Source organism: Melospiza georgiana, chromosome Z (assembly GCF_028018845.1).
Source record: "Melospiza georgiana isolate bMelGeo1 chromosome Z, bMelGeo1.pri, whole genome shotgun sequence".
NCBI lineage: Eukaryota > Metazoa > Chordata > Aves > Passeriformes > Passerellidae > Melospiza > Melospiza georgiana.
The window spans coordinates 43,964,323-43,990,511 of record NC_080465.1 but is presented as its reverse complement, the minus strand read 5'-3'; the positions used below and the strand labels follow the sequence as shown (position 1 = coordinate 43,990,511).

The 26,189-nt window shown below is 39.3% G+C and overlaps 1 protein-coding gene across 1 annotated transcript in view; it reads left to right on the top strand.

Moving 5' to 3' along the window:
* Window positions 1-16,172, top strand: part of HOMER1 (homer scaffold protein 1) — an 87,113-nt gene extending 70,941 nt beyond the window's left edge. Inside the window, exons 7-9 of the mRNA XM_058043830.1 lie at window positions 6,110-6,220; window positions 7,882-7,962; window positions 13,560-16,172. Of these exons, the coding sequence (XP_057899813.1) occupies window positions 6,110-6,220; window positions 7,882-7,962; window positions 13,560-13,748 (381 nt within the window). The 3' untranslated portion in view covers window positions 13,749-16,172. The remainder of the gene's footprint in view (window positions 1-6,109; window positions 6,221-7,881; window positions 7,963-13,559) is intronic.
* The last annotated feature ends 10,017 nt before the right edge of the window (window positions 16,173-26,189 follow it).

Below are 26,189 nucleotides of genomic sequence, written 5' to 3'. Positions count from 1 at the left end.
ATTCTGGTAAACTTGTTATGTTTTCAAAGATTTCTACTAGAGTTTCATTGCTTTCTTCACAAAAATCAAGCAGATGATAGGTTATTCCTATTTAATCTATTGTGGAAAACATTTTGGTATTTCCATGGCTTAAGGCATCAACTGCTTGAAGACAGAAATGTGTCCTTTTTCAGCAAAATCTTCTGTTTTCTCTGTTGAAAAAAGTAATAAATTGCTGGTAGCGCACAACACTTACCCCCAGGTTATTGCTTTATCTATGGGTAAATCTTGGAAAACTACAGTAATTAATTTCCTGTCAGAAGTGATTTATATGAATAATACCATTGTGTGATTTTTGTTCCTTCAGAATCACCCTTAAAAATAAATTTTTCTTGTTTTCTGCATTTTCACATTTCTTAACACCAAAAATCTTCCCAGAATTTTTTATTCTTAAAAGCTGCGCTGGAATAATTGTTATTATTAGCTTGTTGCATGCTGTTGTGCTTCGTAGTACTGTCTACCCTTAAGAACTGAGACATTTTCTCTGCATAAATTATGTGAAACTTTTTGCAGTTAACCACAGTTTTGCTGACCCATGAAATAGCATTTCTCTTCTGCTCATGGAAAGCAAAGGGCTCTTTTTTCATTTGTGGGAAGTTCATCTTCAATTATTGATGGAACAATACTGTCACAGTCATAGTTATGATCCTTTTAGGGATGTAACTTAATCAGTTAAAAATAGGTAATTAATACTTCAGTCTAGCATGAGCAGTCTGTGTGACTTCAGAGCACTCTATGTGTTCTGCACTGTAGCTTGGGCTAGCAAATCTTGGATATTGCATCTACAGTAAATAAAAGGGAGAAAAATACAATATAGAAACAGCAAGTTAGTTGTGTCAGGTAGAGAAAAAAGGTGACAACCACCCTGAATATATGATGCTAATATGGGTTTAAAAGTTTTTGAATGGCCAGGCTCAGAGAGTGGTGGTGAGTGGAGTTACATCCAGCTGGTGTTCAGCCACCAGTGCTGTTCCCCAGGGCTCAGTACTGGGGCCAGTCCTGTTTAACATCATCACCAGTGATCTCATGGAGGGCACCCTCAGTCAGTTCACAGGTGACACCAAGCTGGGTGGGAGTGCTGATCTGCTGGAGGGCAGGGAGGCTCTGCAGAGGGATCTGGGCAGGCTGGATCATGGCTGAGGCCAACGGTGAGAGGTTCAACAAGGCCCAGTGCCGGGTCCTGCCCTTGGGTCACAACAACCCCAGGCAGCTCCACAGGCTGGGGCAGAGTGGCTGGAAAGGACCTGGGGGTGCTGGTGACAGCAGCTGGACATGAGCCAGGCTGTGCCCAGGGGGCCAAGAAGGCCAATGGCATCCTGGCCTGGATCAGCAATGCTGTGGCCAGCAGGGCCAGGGCAGGGATTGTCCCCCTGTGCTGGGCCCTGCTGAGGCCACACCTGGAATCCTGATCCCCTCAGGTCAGGAAGGTCATTTTGGTGCTGGAATGAGTCCAGAGAAAGGCAGTGGAGTTGGTGAAGGGTCTGGAGCACAAGTCCTGTGAGGAGCAACTGAGGACGCTGTGGGTGTTTAGCCTGGAGAAAAGGAGACTCAGAGGGGACCTAATCATTCTCTGCAACTGCCTGAAAGGAGGCTGTAGGTGGGGGTTGGTCTCTTCACCCGAGTAAGAAGCAAGAGGACCAGAGGAAATGGCCTTGAGTTGTGCCAGTTTAGCTAGTAGGAAAAAATTCTTCACAGAAAGGGCTGTCAAGCATTGGAACAGGATGTCCAGGGAAGTGATGTAGTCACTATCCTTGGAGGTATTTGAGAGACATGTAAATGTGGTACTTGTACATGTGGCTTAGTGGTAGAGTTGGCTGTGCTGGGTTAACTGTTGGACTCAATGATCTTAAGGGTCTTCTCCAACCTGAATTATTCTACAGTTGTGTGACAAATTTTGTGTTCTAGATGGATTCTGTATCTAATGTGTCTTGATTTGCCTTTCTGCAGAAGTTGGAATAATTTCTGTATGTAGGTAAGAAGGAATTGCATGATCTGTTGGTACTGAAGTGTACAATTAATCTCAAGAAAGTGGTTTGAAAAAATTAATCCAGCTGGAGCAAACACAGCACAGAATCATTTAGTCAATAATTGCTTGGGGCAGGTCACCACTCAAAATATTTGTGCCATTCCACTTCTTTTCTTCTGTCTAACTGAAGTCTTCACTTGCAAAGTAACTTTCTGTGGTCAGGATATTCTTGAGAGTCTTTTCAGTTTTCTGAAGCTTTAGGCAGTCACTGTCTTAAGTTCTCACCAAGGCTGTTACTCCTTGTTGTGTTATGTGCCTGAAGCCTCACTCCTCCAGTCTTCCCAGCAGCCCAGTGTGCTTGCCCTCTGCTGCAATGAAAACCTCTTCCTGGAATCCTCCTGCATTTATTGGTTGTTGAACCTAGACTAAAATGTCAGGAAAATTCTACAATGGCCACTGCTGGGAGGGTCTAGGGTCTACCAGAAGAAGTTGCCTTGCTGTCCTACTTCAGCTGACATATTCAACACTGAAGTAGGCAGTTGAGTATAACACCATCCACATGCTAGAAGAGTTTCCGTAGTAAATAGTCACTAAAAAGCCTTTTCAGAATATTTTCTGTACATGTAATCCTTACCTGGATAATAAACGCAAAATAAAGAAAGAGAGACTAAGAACACTAACTTTTTTCTTTTTCAGTCTCAGATACAAAGCCAGAGTTATTGACGTTTTCAGATATGCAAGTCAGTGCAGTCTTATGGGAGCACAATAGCAGGACTTTGTTTAGCCAGTTACTGTTCAAAGATTGTTCTTTCAGTCTGAATTCTGTACTCAAAATGAGGTGTAATCATGGGTACATTTCTTGATACTGCTGTGAAAGGGTTTGAAGGATTGATTGAGCTTTGCTTTTAAACCTGAAACACTGAATGAGGAGTGTCCCTGATAATAGCCTTTGGGAGGGTCAGGCTAAAGCACTTTAACTTCCTTTCATGCCCCCTTCTGTGCATAATGCATTAACAGTTACTTGTAATGATTTTTGGACCACTGATCATGAGAAAATTAAGTGCAATTTGAGACAAAAAACAGGACAAGTATATGCTATGCAGATTTTTGCCTAGAGGTTTATCTTTTGTTACTTCTGTTTTCAATTGCATATTCTTTATATCACATCATTTTCCAGCCCATCTTACTATACAGATCTTTTGAAAGGGTCACAGTATGTTTTTCGTCTTTATAGGTACATTCAAGAAGATAAAAACCTGAAAATATTTGACATCTTTTCAGATCTCTGTAGAAATGGGCATTTAAATAAGACTGATTAAAGTAACCCAGTTTTTTAATTGAGTTTGTTCTTTTTCTTCCCAACTTATGAGTTTTCAGTCAACACTAAACAAAACAGTTGAACATTATTTTCTTGCATAATCAGTAAGAGATGGATGTTTGCCCAGAGAAGAGCTTGGCTAGAGTGAGACATCACAGCCCTTTTAGTGCTGGCACTTAATTGTCCTGAGAGCAGTTGCTTCTGTTGGCAGAAGGTTTGTGGGAGCATGGCCTGCTCTGCTTAAGAATAATCATCTGTGTTTACTTAAGCAATTTCAATAAGTGTGTTGAGTTAACGTGGACCAGAGTGTACTTGGGAGTGCTCACATGAACTGTGCACCTGGCAGGGCTGCTGCAGGAGATGTGTTTAACCAGCAATAATAGATGCAAGTTAGAACATAACATTTCATCTAACACTTCGATTCATCACCCCTTGGATTCCCAGCTTGCGCCAATACATACATCCTCTCTATGTGTACCAGCCAAGAGGAAACCATAGGGAGAACAGGGGGAGTCCAGCTGCTTCCTTAGTCACAGGATGAGAGACCTCTGCAGGCATGCTTCAAGGCATGAGGTTCTGGGGCAGAGGTAGTTTGGGGACTGGGCTTACTTTCATCTCTCCAGATGAGGTTTTGTGTGAGCATCCTGTGCTAGTGCTTGCTGAGGGCCAGTGGGTCTTGCTGAGTGCAACAGCTTTTGAAGAGAGATTGTCTTCTTGAAAGTTACTATTCAACATTTCAGCAGGAAAGCTTGGAAATGTTTGAAAAGTTAAACATCAGAAGAGCTGAAGGTGAAAGGGGTGAATGAGTTTGACAGTTCCAGCAAAACTTAGGAAGGAGCTCGAGCTCTTCATAAACCTGCAATGTCCAAACTGTCGCAGTTGTGCTTGAATAGTGGAGGATTCTTGACTGGGCAAGACCCTGAGCAGGTAAATGTGACCTCAAAATTTGCCCTGTTTTGACCGGGAGGCCTTGACCAGATGTCCACCAGTCCCTTTCCAGTCTAAATTGCTCTGTGCCTTTCTGATTCTTGCTCCCTGTAGATGCTAGGTCAGACACTGTGCAGACACAAGTTTGTCCTCATTGATGTGTTCCAGTTCTTGTTTGTGTAGTTGCAGTGGTGAACACTGTAACAGTATTATAAGAATCTAAATACAGATAGATGTGTGTAATTGAGAAAATCATCTAAGACTTCAGTTGTAATGCTCAGTGGCATGTAATAAAATGAAGCAAATAAGGGTTTTTTAAAAATTTTTTTGGTCTTGTCATGAGCACTGGTATTCCTTTTGGGACAATACCAGCAAATAAGAAAGTTCTTGGCATGCTGCCTTACCAAGCTATATCATACTCCCTCATTCCCTTTACCCCCTGCCAAGAATTTGTTCCAATCTCAGTTCTCTCCATTACAAACCTCATTGTGCAGAAATAGTTTTTTTAACCAATAGTTTTCCCGCAGAAGAACCTAGATTCACCATGGCTATGCAGAAGAGAGGTTCGTGGTCTGTGATTCAGACAGGAGAAGTTGTTTTAATTTCCTTGTGTTTCATCTTGACTTCCCTTGGACTTGATTCAGTAATCTACCTTTTGAGCCTACAAATAGTTCAGAGTCTGAAATTGCTGGTATGACAGTGGCTTTATTAGCTAGGGGACATTGGTGCTGAAAAGGAGCAACCTTGATTGCCTGAGATACTATTTTACCTAAGAAATAAAATTGTCTTGGAAAATATCTGCCCTCTGCCTTATGGCTGCCTCTCCAAGAATGTTGAGTGTTAAAGGTTTTTGTTGCAGAATTAACTAGCATTTTGTTCAAAGGAGTTTTATGGCCAGATTTGTAGGTATGCCATGCAGCTCTGTTGAAAACTTTACATTAGGATTGACAGGCTCATAACTTCTGGAGAGAAATTCATTATTAGGTTTTAGTTATTAAACAAAAATGTTTTAGTGCACACATGTAGGCAGACGTGGTGTAAAAGTTCTCTAATATTCTGACCTGAAATGTGAGAGGTACATAAACAGAGACTTTTCTGCATAGGCTCTAGCTGCATGGATTTTGTCTCTTTGTTGCAGCAGCTGTTTTTTAAAACTGTTTTTCTGTGAGTGGCAGAATATTAGCATCATTTTGATTATGAAATAAAACAAAAGTGCATACCACTGCCAGGTATCTTAACATAATCAAGGGGAGATGGAACGTGCTTGCTGTCTGCTAATAAAAGGGGAACTGAGCAAATCCAAATTGTGACATTAGCTGTTGCCTTTGTGACTGAGAGATGAGCTCTGTTACTAGGAAAGTTAGAAGCTGGCAGCTGTACTTTGCTGGCTGAGTGTCTGGTGTTGCACTGTTGATGCCGAGTGATGCTGTGAAATGTTAATTGGCTTTCTAGGAAGTGTGTGAACGTTGTGACTTAGTAAGGTGGTAGAAGATTAAGAAGTGTCAGATGGAGAGGTTAGTTAGACAGATCTGTGTTTAGTCATCAAGGCATTACTGTGTTTGAAGTGGTAATTCAGAACTTTTTAAAAACTTTTGATAATTAGTATAAGTTTTAATTAGTGTTCTTCTCAGCATATAACAAATGAATTTTTTTGTTTCCAGGAATTCATAGCAACAACTTACATAATAATATGTAATGGAACATTATGCTAACTTTATAAGAGCACCTTGACCATTTTAATGAGTAGAAGTCCAGAAGTTAGGGTGTATTTCAAAGGCAGCTATTGATGCAAAGAAGTAATAGTACCTTGAATATATTGAAATTAATTCTGTACGTGTTTCTTCTACCTATTTCAACAGGTGACTGAACTGGAATGTGTGAGCAGTCAAGCCAATGCAGTCCACACTCATAAAACAGAATTAAACCAGACAATACAGGAATTAGAGTCTACGCTGAAGAAAAAAGAAGAGGTATCTGCTAACATTTGTTTTTGGCTTTTCTGTTACATCGTTTCTAAAACCTTTCAATATTAAGCTTGTGATGGCTAGATACTGAATTATTTGTTAGTGATGTTACAAAGTAAATTATTTTTCAACTTTTTGGCATTGTTAGTGTTTTTCATTTATATTATTGCAATATAGCCCAATATAGAGCTGGGTATCTGGATAGCAGCAAAAAATGTATCATGTTTTCCTGTTTGCTTTTGCCAAAGATTTTTGTTTGTAAAAGTAAGTCATAAGTGGTTTCCACAGGGCAATAATAACACTGATGCAGTCCAGATTCCCTAAGAAAGGAAGCTGTTGTAGACATGCTTTCTGTTTTTCTGGAGAATAGGGTTTGAGACAAGTAATAGGTCAATGCCTTTGTCCAGCCAGTCCCTTTTTCAGGCTCTGTTAATAGAGCTGACCTTTATGGTCCATAAAATCAGTTCCATAAGATCAATTTCCTTAAACACATGCCAAAACCCCAGCCTGAAACTTGGTATTTACTGTGCCATGTGCCTTGGACTGGATCAGCAGCAAGTAAATAAAAGGAATTGAAGTAACACCTGCATTGGCATATGTCCTAGAGGAAAGTGTATCTGTGCCACAGAAGGATCAAGAATCACCCCTTTATGGATGGAAAAAGGAGATGGAAGCAGGAGGAATTATTTGCCCCGTGTAAGAGACTGTGGGGACTGGCGTGTGTACTTGGAGGGCAGTGTGTCTTGCCAAGCCTTCCCCCAGTGCTGTGAGGTGTTTCCAAGGAGGATGCAGGAGAGGCACAGTCATTACAGAGTATCCTCTCAAAATGGAATGAAACCTTTTCCAAACTCCTTCCTACTTAAAAGATTAGGCTCAGCTTGGTAATGTTTCCCATTTTGTTGCCCATTTCTTTTGAATTATGCTGAGTTGTTGGCTGCAAAAAAATCTTGGCAAAAGGAGTTCTGGGGAGTGAATATGCCTATCTGGACAAGAGTACTTACTAGTTTTAAGTTTGATACCTTTTAGTTTTGTTCACTGTTTCTGTTACTGTCTCTGAACCTAAGAACAGGTTTCTCTTCTGTTCATTATTTCATGTATATTTATTTTATACCTTATTGTTTTCTAATTGCTAAATTAAAGATGCCATTTCTTTTAGATTCTCTTTTTACAGAAGTCAATCAAAAAGGCAGTTTTTTGATGTTCAGCCCTGCTGCTGGTGACATAATAAGCAGTTTACATTTGAAAATTGGATTTTTTTTCTTGAAAAACAGGGAAGAGTAGATTCTGATAAAATTTAAAGTATAAATTCAGTTTTTAATTACATTTCAAAAATTAATGAATTAATTAATTTTTAAATTTGTTTTCTTAATTTTTTGGGCAAAAATTATTTTGTATCTCTTCAGTGGGAGAAGAAAACTTGGACTTTTACAAATGAAAATTCTTTTGTCTATTGTTGTTCATTGACAATGGAGTTGCTGTTTTGGGGCTGTGATTAAGAAGTATTGGGAGCAGGGCTTACACGTCATGTTCTCTGATGGGCAGTAGCCAACTGGCAGTTTTGGTATTGTTGCAATGACTTTCTTGGAAGAAGAAGCAGGAGCCAGATTACCAGCACCAAGGCCAAGCCAGGTAACACATTGCTAGCAGGGTTGTTTCTTCTCCCTTAGGAAATAGAAGGATTGAAACAAGAAATTGAAAACGCCAGAGAGCTCCAGGCGCAGAGGGATTCTCTGACCCAGAAGTTACAGGTGAGCTGTAGTGCATCATCTTAATTTAGAGAAAAGGGAAAAATTATCAGCAAGTGAGCAGTTCACATGTGCAACTTGTGCTATATTTACTGAATGTGCCAGAGGAATGTGTGGGTTAGACTGCCCTGAAAGTGCTGGGGTGGGATGACCCTTAGGAATTTGTATCAAAATTTCTACCTGCTCTAAATTTCTATTTGTATCTGAGGAAACACATCCACATTGCTTTTACATGTCCACAGAGTACTCTCAGGTTAGCAAACATCCTTCCCTGGTACATGTCCTGGACAGTTCTGGTCCATTTTCACAGCAATGTCTTCCCATAGTTTTTGCATGCCACTGAAATGGTCTGTCTGTGTATCATCTGCCTGGGAGGAGTTTGTGTTCAGTTTTTTAATATGTCCTGAGAAAGTAAAGGTTAAAGTGTTCTTTTGTTGTACAGGCTTTAAAACCACACTTTCTACATTTTCTTGGAATTATTTAGAAACATTGTGTTTTTATTCTTAGCAGTTGTTTCTTACTGTGTGTAATACCAGATACCTGAGGCTGCTGGAATTCATGTTTTCTCATTATATCCTCCCGTGCTCCATCTGAGCTCTTTCCAGTCTGTTGCTGCACTGACCAGCCTGCATAGCCACATTCCTTGTCACACCTGCTGCTGGAATGACCAAAGCTTATGTGGATTACACTGTGGTTCAGCTTTCTGAGTTTTGAAGGAACTGGAAACTCAGGCATTAAATAGCTCCAACCCTAAGGTGCTGAAAGGGAATTCTCTTGGTTCTGTGGCTTAGCATGCTGAAAGCAAGCCCCATCAGATCACAGCCATAGCTTAGAAATCATTAGGCAGGTATTCTTTGAAGTGTGTGACATTAATTGGAACCTCCATGAATCAAATTTTAACCTGCAGAATAAAACAGTAAAGATCAAAATGAGTTCATTCATTTTCCCCATTCTTACATCAACTTGTTTGTACAAAGTATGTTATTACTTTGAACAGTGTTTAAAGAGTGTTTTGAGTACACTGACCTTGCCTGTGCCAAAAATTGTTGCTGGTTTTAGGCTAAATCTACAAGTTTTCATTTGAAAAGGCATTTATGTGAGACTAAAAAGACACATTGTAATGAGAGTTGGAAATTATTCCAGCAATAGCAAATGCAGTAATTTCATTGTAAGATCATATGAAAAGTAGCAGTGAACCAGAATTATTCTTAGCAAGCAGAATTATGAGATTAGTAAGAAATGAAAGATTAGAAAATGGTAAATTTTTATTAAAATTTTACCTTATAAAGTCAGTAGTTCTATTCTGGTATATTTATGTATAAGTGATTGAGGGCAGCCCTGCCCAGAAGGACTTAGGGGTGATGGTAGATGAAAAATTCAACACTAACCAGCAGTGTATGCTCCCAGCCCAGAGAGCCACACGTGTCCTGGGCTGCATCCAGAGCAGGGTGGGCAGCAGGGCAGGGAGGGGATTCTGCCCCTCTGCTCTGCTCTGCTGAGACCCCACCTGCAGGGCTGCATCAGCTCTGGGGGCACAGCACAGCAAGGACAGGGACCTGCTGGAGGGAGTCCAGAGGAGGCCACACAGAGATCAGGGGGATGGAGCACCTCCCCCGTGAAGAGAGGCTGAGAAAATTTGGGCTGTTCAGCCTGGAGAAGAGAAGGTTGCATGGAGGGGTTACTGTCAGCAGCTTCGGAGTATCTGACAGTGTCCTACAGGGAGCCAGGTAGGGACTCTTCATCAGGAGCTGCAGTGATAGGACAAGGAGTAATGTCTTCAAACCGAAAGATTGTAGGTTCATAATAGATACTAGGATGAAATTTTAGTTGGTGATGGTGGTGAATCACTGTTTCAGGTTGCCCAAAAAAGTTTTGGATGCCCCATCCCTGGAAATGTCCAAGGCTAGGTTGGATGGCACTTTGAGCAACCTTGTCTAAAGGAGAGGGTTCCTGCCCCTGACAAAGGATTGAAACCCTTTGTTGGGTTGTTTTAAGGGTCCTCCTGACCTAATCCATTTTATAATTCTGTGATTGTTTAATGACCAAACGGATATATTTTGTATATATGTCCGTGTGTCACATTGTAAGTGATGTGTTTCTGGAAATGGCTCTACATGGTTTCATTCAAGTAAATTTAAAGGATCACTTAGGATCTGAGTTAAAAGGTGCCTTTATTAAGCTTAAACTTAATTACTGCCCTGATCCTGCCCAGGAAAAAGGTCTTGAGTCTGTGCTTTGCTGTAGTTGTCCTGCTTTGATTATACTGGTGTTCTCTGAGCCACTTCACCCTACATCTGTCACATTGTCTGCTGTAGTTTCACACTGTCTCATGTATGTTCACTTACCTGACTCATCATTTATTTTCAGGCTGATTCTCTCTGGGATTTGTATCTGTTTCTCTCACTCTTTGTTCTTGTGCTTTTTTTCTCCTTCTTGTGCTTTGCAAATGGATTATGTAACTTTAAATTTTTTTTTGTAAAAATCCTCTATGAAAAATGCTATACAGAGAAATTAATATTTCAAGGTGTACAGCATTTCTGACAGATGCACATCAGGAATCCATTAGATATCAATCATTGGAAAACTCTAGTGAAGAACAATATGTTGTCATGAAGGTTAAGTATCGGGGTGCTAATTCCATTTGTAATGTAGAGAAGTCATGTCAGTGAGTCATGATCAGCATGATTCTCACAGTAGGTCAGAATATCTTTATTAATATGGCTAATTCCTAAATGTTGCTGTTGTGTATCGCTTGAATATTTTATTCCGATCCTTGCACTGAATTCTGCAAAAGATTGTTACAGTTAGGAAAACAAACATAACTAGTAATGATTTATTTATTCTGTAAGACAAAATATAAGAAATGATTACATCTGATGAAAGAAGAACTTATAAAACCAAAGGTAAAAAATCCAAGTGCAAAATACATTCTAAAAAGGGCCTGAATGTATCAAAGAGTCAATTTGTTTTTGGGTGAGATCAGCTGCCAGTAAAGGGAAATGACACAGTTAGGGGAACAGATTACATTACATGTAATCCACCTCTTCCAATCAAGAAGCAAGTTTTGTGGTTGTCTGATTTGAAACAGGAAACTGCACATGAGCTGGACATGAACTTACAATGCAATAACATTGCAAAAAGCATTAATACTAATTTAGGCTAAATATGCATAAGGGTCAAACGTAAATTTAAGAAGTAGCATTGTCCAGAAGTTAAAAGCAATATCTTCTGGCATATTTTATTAAAAATGTGTGAGAAGTGCCTGAAGGGTGTTCTTCAGTGCTAGATACAGGCCAACAGAATGCTCTAGTCAAGCCCAGATATTACAATGTAAAGCCATATAAGTATCTATATGTTTGTCCCAAAGTGATCTATTTCATCACTGGCTTGCCTGCTTGCAGGAATTAATTATCATTGAGGTCACAACAGTGACAAGAAAACTTCCTAGAGCATACAGATTTGGTGACTAGGAGAGGAGCAATGACAGGTTGGGCAAATACTGAAAAACAGCAATCAGTTTTCTGTGAGCTAAAGAAAGGGCTGTGTCACTCTGGCAAAGCTGAGAGGACCTTGGATTTCGCTTTTATGTCCTATACTGTAATCACTTGGCCCTCAGAGGGTCTTGAACATGTGCAATCACTACACCTGGTAGTACTTGTAAGTGCTTGGCTTGGAAGGCAGGAGTAGGCCCAATGAGGAAGAGTTTTTACATGGTAGGACTGGGTTATAACCAGTTGTCTTCATTTGTAGCAGCAGTGAGGTAGCTATTCAATATATAAGCATGTATGCATTTTGTTTGTATAATTTCTACAAGTGTGCTATCCAGTTAGCTTCTTTTAGTGCTTTGGCGACTAAATTGTTCAGTGCTAAACAAATTAATTCATCTCTTGAGCCTGGCAGTAAGGGGTAATTCCTGCTCTCGGGTGTGCTGGCTGTTCAAGACTGGTGCCCAAAAATCCATAGTTTTTTACTTGCTCATTTGCCAACAAGAAGTAGGTTGGGAGGTAACCCTTGGCTCTGCAAGCAGCCACAGCGATGAGGCAGTGAAAGTCCTGCAGCACTGCTGGGGGGCCCAGAACTCTGGGCTGCTGCAGAGGCTGGGAGCTGAAACTGAGCACTGGCCACGTCACCCCATCCCCTCTTTGGCCAGGGATGCAGCACCCAATCAGTGCTGCTGCCAGACCCCTCGCAAGTGGATACCTTTCTCAGGCTTTGATACAGGGCTGGCATTACATACCTGTTACTCTTGAATGACCCAGTATATTTTCTGTATAGGTCAGGTTGTTTTCTGTGGGTAGCTGAGATCTGTCCAGTATAAACATGAATATATTTCTTAGCCTTGAGGGAGACAGAAGAATCACACCAAAACCAGTGAGAGAGTTGGAGGGCTGAAAGAGGAGTTGGTCATACTGTGATCATTGAACGCTGCCAGATCTGCCTTCCTATTTGTAAAACTAGTTGTAGTAAAATCTCAGATGAGGCCTGATAAAGCTTTGTGGCACAAAACCATTGTAAGGGGAGGAGGTGTTGAAAAACTTGTTACCATACATAATATGAATTCACTATGCACTTTTCCAGAGGTGCTCTACAGGGTGTATGGTATACTAAACACAATGTCTCTGTGCTACCTTTCAAAATTATTTTTGTAACTGAAATTACAAAACTTAGCATAAATTTATTAGGTGGGCAATGAATCGAACAAAGAACAATATGCTATTCCAGACCTAGGTGACTGGTTCATTTGTGATTTGATTGAAGAGAGGGCACAGGTCTTGCACAGGGCAGAGCACTTGGCACCGTTACCCATCAGGTGCAAGCTGGAGCTGGGAGGAGTCCCAGGGGTGGATGCCAAGGGCTTCTCCTTGTGAGTGAGAGCTGAGCTTGCTCAGGGTCAGACCCCCTGGGCTGTGTCCAACATGCTGCTGCTCCATCTTTCCCACGCTGCATGGGCCGGGCAGGTCTGTGCAGCAGTGGTGGCTCTCCCAGTGTCCCTGCTCCGCAGGTGGGTGCTGTGCAGCGAGGCACCATGTGCAGCTTGCACCTCCTGGTTTACATTTGTCACAGTCACCTTGACCTCTGCTTGGGCCCAGCCATGTTCATATCTTAATTTTCAGAGTGCAAAGCCCATACACAGGATGGAAATAAGGCAGTGCTCCTCTGTCTCTAAAGCAGCGTTCTGGATGGGTTTTTGCATGAGAACTTTGGATGGAGAACCGTGTCCTTGACCAAATCATGTAGTCTAAATCAGGGCATACTTGAATGTAAGTAAACTCTGAGAAGGTGTTTTCGTTAGGCAGTATATTTCTGAATGATAGAAGTGATAACACACTTGAATAAGTGTATCGTTTGTTCACTGATTAAGTTTGTTCCTCTCCAAAAGATTCAGTCCTTCAGATAATTATGGAGAAATGGAGGAAGTGGCAGTTCATATGCAATCGTAGTAACAATTCAGGTTCTGGTTTTGACATACTGAAAACTGGAAAGGTTTACATATTATTTTAAAAAGCAGTTGACAAAAATAGCACATGAGTGCCAAGAGGACATTAGACTGCTTTGTGTTTGCAGACAACACATTAACATGTTGTGTATTTTCTCTGAAGGAAGTAGAAATTCGAAACAAAGACCTGGAAGGACAGCTGTCTGATCTAGAGCAACGTCTGGAGAAAAGTCAGAATGAGCAAGAAGCTTTTCGCAATAACTTGAAGACACTTTTAGAAATTCTTGATGGAAAAATATTTGAACTAACAGAATTACGAGATAACTTGGCCAAGCTAATAGAGTGCAGTTAAAGAAAATGGGATTTCAGTGCCAATCAGCTTAAAGATGCACTGTCTCTCTTCATAGGACTGTGTTGGGCTCTGCATCAAAGTTGCACAAAATTAGAAAATGCTCCTCTGAGATGGATTGTTTTAAATTTGACTTGTAATTCAATGTAAAATTTAGAACTTAGCTTGTAGCCAGTTTAAGAAAAAAATAACTAACAAAAAAAACTTGAATTACAAATTACCTCCTTTTACATTATTGGCCACAGATAACTTGAAAAACGTTAACAATAATTGAATGCAATCCTTTTCTAATTATCAGTGATGGAAGAATTAGCAGTGTCCCAGGACACACCCCATTTTGTGACAGATACAATATAGGTTATTGGCTGTTTTATTTAATATATTTAAATACTGTGTTTTGTGCAAAAACTTAGTGATGACAGCCCTATGTACTTTGTTCTAATAATTTCTCAGGATATGTTGCACTGTGGAGAAGCAGTGCCAGAACAAATTTATTCTTGCCAGGAATGAGAGAGAGTTGCATCTTTAATTGAAACAAATTTACTATAATTGCTTGTATAAACTTCTTCTTTTTTGTTTTTTTGGGGGGGTTGGTTGGCTGGTTGGTTTTTTGGTTTTTTTTAGAGCTATACATATATACTGGAAGATACCGTATTTCTTTATGGAGCTTACTTTGGTGTTCTACAATATTGTCCAATGTAAGGTTTAGTTTTTCATATGAATTCCATGTACTTACAGTGAGATAGTATCTTCCACTTAACTAAATTTTGAAGCCAACCAGTGATAGAAGGTGAGTCCCAAGGGAAAAATAAAAAGCCCAAACTGCCCTGAGAATTTTAAATGTAAACTTAACATTTTAAATTTGACCTGCACACATAACAAGAAATGGCCGGTTTTCTTTTTTCTGGCCTTGATACTTATATTGAATGTTCAATTTGCTGTTATTCTGTTCTGCAAGAGCCTTTTTCAGAATGTGACATGAAGTAGAGGTTCTGTGAATAATGGCTTATGGGGAGCACTGTTCTATTACAGATTCATTAAGAGCACAGAGGTACCGCAAGGGATTGTTCGTACACTGAACGTGTCTGGCCAAAAAGGCTAGAAGTTTTTCTTGAAGTTTTGTTGTCATAGCAAATTGAACTGAAGACATGTTTACTCTTTTATGGGTCTTCATATCACATCTTTATCCAAACTACACCAGGCAATATTCTGAACTGTTAATTAAGTGTTTAAAAACAAGACATTGAATTGAATTATCCTTAGTGAGCAGGTTTTAAAGTTGTTTTGATGTAATTTTAACAGACTTTTGGCAAACACATATTTCTTTATATAATAGATTTATTTAAAAAAACCCAACTCTTTGAAAGGTAAGCCAATTGTCATGTGTCTTGCATTACAGTGCATTCTTGCCATAAATTGCTTGTAATGCTGAAGAGGGCTTTTTTAAAATGTATGAATGAATGTCAAACCTCAGAGTTGAAAGATGCACGAACCTTTGTTTGCTCCCCAAATTAATTTGAATGTTAAACATGAAATCTAGCTGCTTATTCAATTTGTAGAACAGTTTTCTTCACTTAGATTCTGATATTCAAAACTAGAAAAGATAAGTTTGTTTTCATGTATGTACTGTGTGTATGTACCATATAATACACGCAGGTTGTCATTTATATTGGGAAGACATGCTTTATTTTTAAAATATCTTTTTCTTTTCCCTTAACTGGTAAATTATCAGGTCTCCCCTGACTAGTCAGGGAAGTGGCTTAGGTTAAATGCTAAAACTGTCATGTATTATATGGTATGTAATATACACAATGTTTACGCTTTCTCCATATTTTTTAGGGTATTTTCTCACATTTATTAAAGGGGTGGGGGGAGCTTGTTTCATTGTGCTTCTGGTTGAAAATTTTGTGGTGAGCTACATGTTAATCATTCAGGGGATTTTAGACAGTAGTGTGTATATCTTCATCAGGTCCATATGAGCAGATACAGCCAGTTTTTAATTTTCCTGGGGATATTTGGGCCTGATTCTCCTGTCACTTGTGCTGCTGTAAACCAGATGTGTCCTTGATGTGATGTCAGCAACATTCCGTTGGCATAACATCCATGGAAGTGCAAGGAGAATTCGGCCTGTTAATGCTCAGTGGACATAATAAGGATGAAGAAAGAATAAAAAAAAACATAATGATGGAATAAATGTAATATTATTTTTAATGATATTATTCTTGACATTTTTAAAGATATGATGTCATATGTGTGGGAAAAATAGTGGACAGAAATATTTCCACTTAAATTTTGTGAATATGTGTGGTACATGAGCATTTCTATGTATAAGTACACACACATATGTATATACAGAACGTGGAAAAATTTAGATGTGCACATTTTTAATATTTTCCTATTGAAATTAAATTTAAAATTGGAAATTGATATTTGAGAATTTCTTTTTCTCATAGAATAGATAAGCTTCATTTCTTTTTTTTTAAATAATACAATTACTGAGGGCTGCACCTTTGAATTCCCAAATAGTTGCCAAACATAAATATGGGATGAGGTGGACATACGTGCACATATAAATAAAATCCTATGTCTAAGACTATTTTTAATGCTTATGTACAGTAGGCAAGTGTTTAGAAATTGTGATCTAAAATTCATACTTAGGTGGCTATACCTACTGTAGCCTCTTCACTTCTGTTTTAACGTAAAGGTTTTGCCATTTGAAACATTACTGTCCCAGAGACAAGTACTGTACATTGTATCTATCTTTAATGAAACTATGGGAATATGTATACAAGAAAACAGTGTTCAGTACTATGGCCTGAAAACATGACCGTGAACTTGCACTGGAGAGGAGAGCAGTTACTTTGTGTATAAATTTACATGGCAACTACAGTCTTGGGGAAAAAAAAAAAAAAAAAACCAAAAAAAAAAAAAAAAACCAACAAAAGAATTACCATAAGCCTCACAGAAATACAGAAATAGAACAAAAAAAATGGGGAGAAAAGAGAAATTAAACCCACAGTTCTTTATTTTTAAATACACTTGCTATTCTCTGGAGAATGTATTACTCTTTTTTTTTTTTTTTCCTTTAATCTTTTTCAAGTATGTGCAAGTGATAGCAGCAGCTACCTTAATCTTTCAGGTGCTACTGGATTTTGCATTATTGTGTTATGTTGTGAAATCCTGACTTTGACATAAAAAATTTTTGTAAGTATATCCCCGTCTGGATAGCTAGTTTTTGGAGTGTATTGTTCGTAATCCATATGCCTCGATGATCCAGAAATTGCATTTTTCTATGTGGACAAAGTAAAACATGTGAATTAAACTGTCCATTATAGATGACTGGAAGTTCCTTTTCCTGGCCAATATATCCAGGAAAGAGGAGAAAAAAATGAACTGATTATGCAGAAATGCGGTCATAACATCTCTAAGAAAATACATTTTCAGGTAAAATACAAATAAATAAATAAATAAATAAAGGGCTAAACCAGTTGTTACACAAATAAGTATCATTTAACGCTATCGGTGGCATTCCCAAGATAATTCCTTTAAAGAAAACCTTAGAATTAACAATGCATCAATTAAAGATTAATGTTTTGGGATATGTCTTTTCTGTTGTCACATGTGAAAGGTTTCTGATTTCTGCTCATTTTTCTACCAGTTGGGGATTAACTTCAGGTTTGCCTTCAATAAGAGGCTAAACCTGATTTCATTCTGTCATCTCATGTATTCTGTACTGAAGCGGCTGCTGAACAGCACTCTGTGAACACTGCATTCAAAAGTCAAAATCAAAGCCATTTTTCAGAAATACTGCATGGAGAGAGGAATGGAAAACTGTTGCAGACCTTAATTCTCTGCAGAGCTACAGATATCAGTAAAAGCACTTAACTTGGTTAGTTGCAAAAACCTTAAGGCCAAAGACAGATCTAATTAGAGATTAGATCTGGATGTCAGAAGACAATTAAAAAATACCATCAAGAAACTCCATCCCAATGTGTGTAGTTCAGTCTCACTAACTGAACATGCCAGTTAAGTGCACACCTATACACTGGGGTTTCTTTTTCAGAAAATGGACCTGACTCTGCTAAGCAATGTTCAAACTGTCTTGTTTACATTTTCTTAGTAATGCTGCATTTGTGCACTACCTCGAACAGTGCTAAGCAGAGACCATATCATGGAATGATATTAAATTATATACACATTATTTGAAATCTGTGGTTTTGCTTGGCAGCCTTAGTTCCTCGTTTTACTCCACTTACTTCAGACAAGATGGATGCATTTTCCCTGTTTTGTTAAACATTTTGAAACAATGAGCGGAATTTTGTGTTAGATCCCAGATCCCAGATCAGTTCAGCTCGTGTCCACTCTTCTGGCCATATCTAGCCAAAAAGCAGGTGTGAGGCTAAATGTTACAATACCTCTAGATACTATAGACATAAGGGGGTTTTCACACCATAAGGGGTCTCATAGCTTGCCCACCACAACCTCTCAGGGACCTGCAGTGGCCAGTTCTGCTTCTGCACTGCTGGCAGCTCATCATAGGACCAAAGAAACACAATAAACCTACTTTCCCCCTTATCTCTGGGTCTTGCATAAGCAGAGCTCAGATACAACGATATATCTGGCATTCCTTAGTATTTTCAGATAAAGGCATTGGAAGGAAAGTAACTATCAAAGGTGTTGTAAATTCGGGGTGGGTGAGGGAAGCACAGATTTCTAAAAGATTCCCTAGTGTGGAACCCTTGTGTAGCTGTAAAATCGGTGAGAATGATTTGCATAGGGAATGACAAACCGCCTGAAAGGATCTCACTTTCCTTAGGTGCTCACATCATGCTGACATTGAGCAGACCTGGCTTGCCCCAAAAGTCCACTCTTGATTGCTAGAGGCTTCCCAAGGTCAGCACTGGGGGTGTTTCATGAACACAGCTGAAGTCCTGACAGTCTGCAAACCCCATGTCCTTTCTGTCTTTTACCTTCACCACTCTAGAGGTTTGATACCAGTATTAGTCATCAGTGCTCCCTGTTTTCTGCTGCCATCCGATCCTATGATGTTTGTTCCTGCGATGGTAATGGATTTCTGAGCTGAGTTTGGGGTTTTTTCTTTCTTTTAACTTGCACGTAGTTTCCAACCTTGTTCCCTGCTTTGGGAATTCTCATCTGCTCTCATCCAAGCCTCCTCATCTCACTGCATGGATCCAGCAGTGTGTCAGGTGCTTTTGCTTCCATTAGATTGAGAATAGCAACATAGACATTTTCTTGGAAGAGAACTTGCATTTCTGTGACTGTGGTAATTCTTGAAGAAGAAGGATTTTTTCCCCAGTAGATCAAGAAGGAGGGCAGAACTAAGGACCTTCACAAACAATACCATGCATCCAGGTGCTAAGGGGAGAGGAAGAGCTACACTTGACAAGGTATGTGTAAACATAATCTGTGTATACGGATTTCCTCCTGTTGAATTAAATATGGTCATGCAGATACTTGCAGAGAGGGAACAAGGCCTTTGAAATTCTCTGAGTCTGGCTTGTATTTTGTTAAATGTTCAGTGGAATTGTGTCTAAACAAAACAAAAGAAATTTGAAGCAAAATGACCTTGTACTTGCCTGCAGGAGAAAGATCATAGCCCTCACTTATGGATGGAAATTTTAACATTAAATCTACTTATTTCTTCACATCTGAATATATATGGTTATTTTTATAATTCCAGCAGTTTTGTTTCTCAGGAATCTGCAGCAATGAGAACCAGAAATCCATCAGTGTAAGGTACAGCTCTCTTTGACTTAGTGAGAGGAGCCAGGGTAGAAGTATGTAGCTGAGTGCCTCAAGTAGTATTTCATGCGAGCATCCTGCATCTAGTCCCTGCTGCACAGCCTCACTGCTACACCCTGCCAGCTGCACTTCCTGTCTGTCCCAGAAGCAACCCAGGAGGGCTTGCTGTCCTTTGTTCAGAAGCTGCTGCTTCAAAACTGTAGCTCTGTCATTACCAGTCTGGAGTCCTTTTGCTCCAGAGCATTTTGCACAGTCAGAGTTTTGCTTGCAGGGGGAGAAAAGGGGAAATTTCATTCTGTATATCTTAAAGAAGCAGAGTAATATGTAGATTTGCTATAAGCTGCTTTTCCCCACCTCTTTAAAAAGAAATTATGAAAGCTTTATTTGAGGTGGTTATTGTTACCATTTGAACTTACCAGCCAAAACTTTCATTATCCTCTATTTCTTGCATTTTTTCTTTCGTCCTGTCTGTGTTCTTTTCTCTTGCATAACATGGAACAACCAAACATGTTTATAGTCAATATAAGTCTTAAACTGCTTATGGAATGAGAAACATAAATATTCAGTGTCAAGCTCACCCAGCAGGGACATCAGTAACCCAAAAAACCCCAAAACCCACCCACAAAAGAGATACCTGTGGGAATGAGGTGCTGACTGTTGTGCATGAACATCTCAACCTCAGTGAGGAAGCATTGGGGATCTCCTAAACAAGCATTACTGAGGCATGCTACTAGAAAGTACCTTGAATCAGAGCTGTCATAGAGACAGCAATGCAAGTATTTTCAGAAGATATGAGTTTTCATGCTCTTCACCGATGATAACTGTATTGCACAAATAGAAAATACCTATAAGGCACATGTAACTCAAGTTAAAATGCAAAAATGTGTTAGGATTGACAGCAAAACCTCCCATCAAAATAGAAGATTTCTGTCATCAGCTAGAATAGGTGACAGGTCTTTTGCAAATGAATTATAGCTACGTTGGAAATCTCCATGAGAGAACAAGTACAAAGACAAGAACAGTTCTCTGTACCTGAGTCAGGCTGGGAAATCCATCTATGAGACTTAGTCTTGAGTAACAGGTTGGGTAGGTGGCAAACAGTACTGTCCTTTCAGAGGGGTTTAAAGGAATTTTGACACTTGGGCCATGTTGCAGTGATCAAACTGTGACAAGGACATAGATATCTAAAATCCAGAAGGGAATAAGGCCTCAAAGAGCACAGAGCTGGTCAGCTCTGTGACTGAGCAAGCAACTGCACTGGAACTGCTGGTGTGCCCAAACATGGAATCGTCTCTCTGAACCTGGCAATGAGGATGATTCACATGGGATAAGAACGAGCAAGTTCACCAAACTTGAGGGCAGTTTTACAGCTCAGCAATAGCTGTTAGGTGGCTGTGGAATTTGTCATAGTATTTCAAGTCTCTATTTTGAGGGGCTGCACCAGAAGAGGGGGCCACTACAAGAGGCAGTTGTAAGGTGACTTCCATGGCTCTCACAAGCACAGTGCTGGGTCTTACATGGCATAAATGCTGGCATGCAGCTACTTGGAAAATAGCCAGCTGGTGACAGTGGCATGTCAAGGGATCAGGCCTTCATCACCTGGAAGGTCATGGATTTAAGTGAAGAAATTCTAATTTACATTATTTCAGGGTGAGTTGTTTTTTTTTTTTTTTTTTAACTGAAACTTCACAGCTTGCAATTGCAATGACACATTGATGGGTTAATAGAAGACACTGTCCTGTTGGGAAACAGCTAGGCTCCTTCCACTGAGAAGGGAGCAGTAGCTAAAGTTTGCATTCAATTAGCCAAGCTGGTATTAGTGATAGTACCAAGCACATCCTTATCCAGAAGCATCCCTGCAACCTTGAGCATCCACAAAGGACTGCAGCAAACTCATTCATCTGGGCCTCAAAAGGCAGGGATTCTGTAGTTATCTCAGGCAGCTAATGGCTGGGAGCAGGACCCAGGTTTATCCCAGATGGCTGACAGCGCAGTCTCAACAAATGCTGTCTGGAACACAAAGTTTCTGTTCAAAGGTTCTTACTGCAAATGGAGATTAAAAGCTGAGTACTTGAAGGGTTGGGGTTTTCTGCAAAATGGGACATAGCACTAACTTGGAAATGTAACTGCTTTTGAGTATTTAAATATAATGCATGTTATTTTGTACACCAATAAAGCAAAGGTAGGCACTGTGTGGCTCACGTTTTCCCTGAATACATAGCCCAAGTAGACTTTTTTTAATTTAAAGACTGACAAACCTGATCTCCTAAACAGAGATTTGTTTTAACTAACAGAACCTTTGACTGAGGACAATTTCTGCACTCCTATAATCTTTTCCCAGAATGGCTGAATGAGAGTAGGCACTCTCCAAGTATTACTTGGGGTTTTTTGACCATCTCCTGGCCACAAGCACTGATAGAATGGCCTATGAATGGTCAGACCTTGCAAAAGCCAACAGCCTGACTTACTCAGCACAGTTTGACATAGAGCTGAGTGACAGAGCAAGGTATGGGTGTGTCAGGGGCACATAAAACACTGTGGTAAAGCAGGGAAAATAAATTTCCTCCTGCAGTGGTGCTGGGCAGGAGAACAAACATTATGTTTCAACTTACTCTGCTATTAAGAGAAGACTTTTCAGCAGCAGAAATCTTTAGGAAACCATGACAAAAATATATGTATGCCATTGACAGAACTCTAGGATATGTGCTGTTTCTTTCTTTTTTGATACTATAAATATTACTTTATAATGCCAATTTAAGACATTTTTTAACATATCATTAGAAACCAAGAGCAGTGTGCAGTGGTTTTTCTGTCAAATTGCTTTCACAGGACTTTGTCCATTCCAACAGTCATTTTACTCACAGCCAAGTGCATGTGATGGGGAAAATGGCCATCCTTTTATGGTGCTTCAAAAGAAGTTGATTCATAAATGTCTGTTACTGGTGTTTAAATTGTGCTTTTAACATGCATGGCAGTTTGAGCATGCACTGATGATTTTGTATGCTAAGAACTCAGTTACACTCTTACTGAAATTGAATGGGATTAAAATAAAGTACTGAGGAAGAAAAAGTATAGTTAATATAAGTCCTTTGTATGAACTGCATGATTCTTCAATCTTCCTTATTCCTGACTTTTAAACAGTAATGTACAAAGGGAATGTGATGCTAATTAGAAAAGTTGTTACGATGAAAGAATGAAGTAAACAGTGACTTATGTTTGAAAGTCTGTGAATGTGCTTAGTCTTATGTAAGCAATGTGGGGTATAGTGAGACGTCTCAGAGAAGTCAAGAAGGCTGCTGCATTCCATGGTGAGGAATGAGTGACAAGAAAGCAATACAGATGATTTGCCCGTGGCACAAGTATCTCCAACAAACATCCCAGAAACAGCACAAAACTACAATAGGAAAAAGGGGTAAGACAGCAGATACAGTGTGAATGTGAATATAACCTTTGTTTTGGTTTAGGTTTTTTCCCAAAGTTTTGGTCGATTAATGATCAGCAACCCCAGCAACAACAGAGCCAGCAGCTTTAACAGCACAGAGTAATCTGTGCCTGTTTTTATACAACGGCCCTTCCTGTGGAGGCAACAGTTCAAGGGAGATGTGCTGTTTTTGAGCTGATGAAAATCTGGACAGTGAGCATGACTGTGGTGAACATTGGCATAAAGTTTAGAGAAAGTAATTAGAGACTGAGAATCTTACTACAAAGGGGGAAAGGCAGAAATGCTTCTCTGTGGGATCAGTTCTGCAGGATGGAGATTGGGAGAGATACTTGCAGCACTTCTGTGAGCAAGGTAGGTTACACAGCGATGATACTGCAGCTTCTTGGGAACACCCCTGGGATGGTTTTCTGCTTAAGGGCAGTTTGTGCAAGCCAAGTGATGCCTGTAACAGTTAAAAGGCTGACATGGTACATATCTAAGGTTTAAGACACCATTTTATCCATTTTTATGGACATTATAACCTTCCTTTATAAATGGTAAAAAACACAGTGGCACACACAGTGTGCACAACACTGTAATGGTATATTTAGACCTGTGCCTTCAGCATAAAGCTCCAGCTGCAGTGGTGGCAGTGACATACTGATGGCTTGCTGATCCCAAGATTCAGAGATACTGTGGCACTCCAGGATTCCTCTAAGCTCCCGCCAATTGCAGGAAGAATGAAACCTATAAAATGAGCTTCTCCCTATGATGGGAAGCAGCAGTAAGAACAGTTCATAGGTTTTGGAAAAAAAAATCGGCAAAATACACCTCCCATTTTTACTTCTTTCTCTTGTACCTACTGCTTCTGTTGAGCATTAAGAGGTGGAACAGAGACAAACCCTGCACGTATCAGTAGTTCTCCTATTTCAGAGGCATTGTGGCCCACTGAGTGTTTATTTATAATGTACCTTTGTTTTACATCTAACATGTTACAAGCAGGAAAAAAAAATTGGTTCTTTCATCTTCTGTGTTGTACAAACAAGAGGCCTTATTTTGCATGGCATACCACTGCCTTTTAAGTCTGCCTACAGATTACATTGCAGATTCATTGCAGACTCATCTGCAATCCTGATGCATACACTAAATTCACTTCCAGCCTGTACTGATACTGTAGAGAGTTATAAAATACAGTCAACTTATCTACTGAAGTCAGTGCTAAACAGAACCAGCTGATGGAGCATCAGTTTGTCCTGCAGAGCAAAACCTGTGCAGGCACCCACATCAAGTTCACACACTGCCAGAGCTTTAGAAACAGTCCTCAGACACAAATGTAACTCTCTTCCCTCTTAAGTCAGCAACAATCAAAGAACTGATTATTTCAAAACACATTTCCTACTTCTTCTACATGTTCTTCCATAACCCAAAATTAAGTCATTATTTCCTGGCATGAAAAACACCATTAGGAAACCAAAGTCAGACAGCTTTGCATTTTGTACAAGACATGTTGCAATGTAGATTTGCACTGCAAATACAAAGTTGGTTTCATGTTGCTCTTTGAAACGTCCTTTTTTCTTGTTTTCTCAGGATTGTAATAGCACTAGAAAGTTCCTGTTTCAGAAATACACTGGGTTTTTGTTTCTTCAGGTTAAGGAACCAGCTAGAAATAGAACCTCCTGCACTGCACCAAAAACACAGAAGCAAAAGGGAAAAGAGATACAATATAAAGATACTTTCTTTGCAAGACTTAAGTCTACATAAATAGTAACACAAAATGGCTAGAGCAATAAAGGAAGAACTTACAAACACCTAGGAACTCTAGTGAGGGACACGTTAGGTGTAAATAAGGGTGCCAAGCTCTTAACATTTCAGTATTTAAACTTTCACCCTTTTTGATAGAGTGTTTCTGTCTTTTGATCAAGAGATGGCAAGTGGGTGTGATTTGTAATTACGCACAACTACCCAGCATCATTTAGGAGCAAGGTTCTTCTGCAATACTTATATTGTTCATGTGGCTTCATTTACAAAGATGTTACCTAGCTACAAATATTCCAGGCTGCAACATAGCTTAGAAGCAACCACCTACCATTAAACCATGACAGAGAATTTGAGGAACTGTAAGAATACCAATGGGAACTGAAATGAATTCAATCTGAAATTGCTTTTTGTGGGAACCAAACGTATTTTTAAAAGCTAGTATATAATCAAAGTTAAAACCAAGACAGTGATCAAATAAATATCCTTTAATAAAGAAAAGAGGAATAATTTTAAAGCACCAAAACTGTGAGTATGATGTTACATCGCATGTACAATAAGGTGAATGCAGTACTTTGCGTACAGGTTTAAATTTCTGAAACATGATAATAAAACCCCATGAAATACACAGCAATAAACTTGCACTGCAGAAAAGCTGCACGAAAGAAAAAAGACCAAGAAGCAGACAATTAGAATTTTTTTAGTTTCTAGGTATTGCTAGAAATCTTTGTTTAGTTATTAAACTTTTTTTTAAACATACTTGTGCTTAATACTTAATAACTTTGAGCATTTTCAGGCATAGTAAATTTGCAGAGTTGTTTACAATAAAATATGCATTTAATATGTCCTTTTGAATATAATGGAATTAAAGAACTTTCTTAACGCCAAGCACAATGTGCTAGTAGTGTCTTAGTCTAATGATAATACTGCACAAAGCTAGTGAATGGAAAATTTGTTTTCATTATTTCTTATTTATTCTACAGGCTTAATTAACAAAGGAGTTCGTTTCATTAAGCTTCACTGGCTTCATTCATGTAAGACAACTTGCAGCCATCTGTATTTTTTTAGCTTTCCTTTCATGATGACGCATTTGTATACATGTAAAATGAAATTCAAAACATATAGCAACAGCAACAACACGCTGGAAGATGTTAAGTGAATATCCCCAATGCCCAACACCTTTTAACCAATTCAGAAGTCAAAACTATGTTTATACTCTGAAAATCAAGCCAGTTTATGGCAAACAAATTCCTGGATAGGTGACAGTCTATGGAATAAATTCTCTGCAGAGTTTGGACTATACACACCAAAATGGTGCGCATCATCCTTTCTGCTTGTTTTCAATGGACACACTACTGGTTAATGAGCTTTAGATAATGCTCTACACATTAATATTAAAAACTCAGCAGAATAAAATTAATTGGTTGGTCATTTTCCATATTAGAGGTACAGAGCATTCACATTTGAGAATGGAAAGATGACCTTTTCTGTCAAATTCTGAAGCT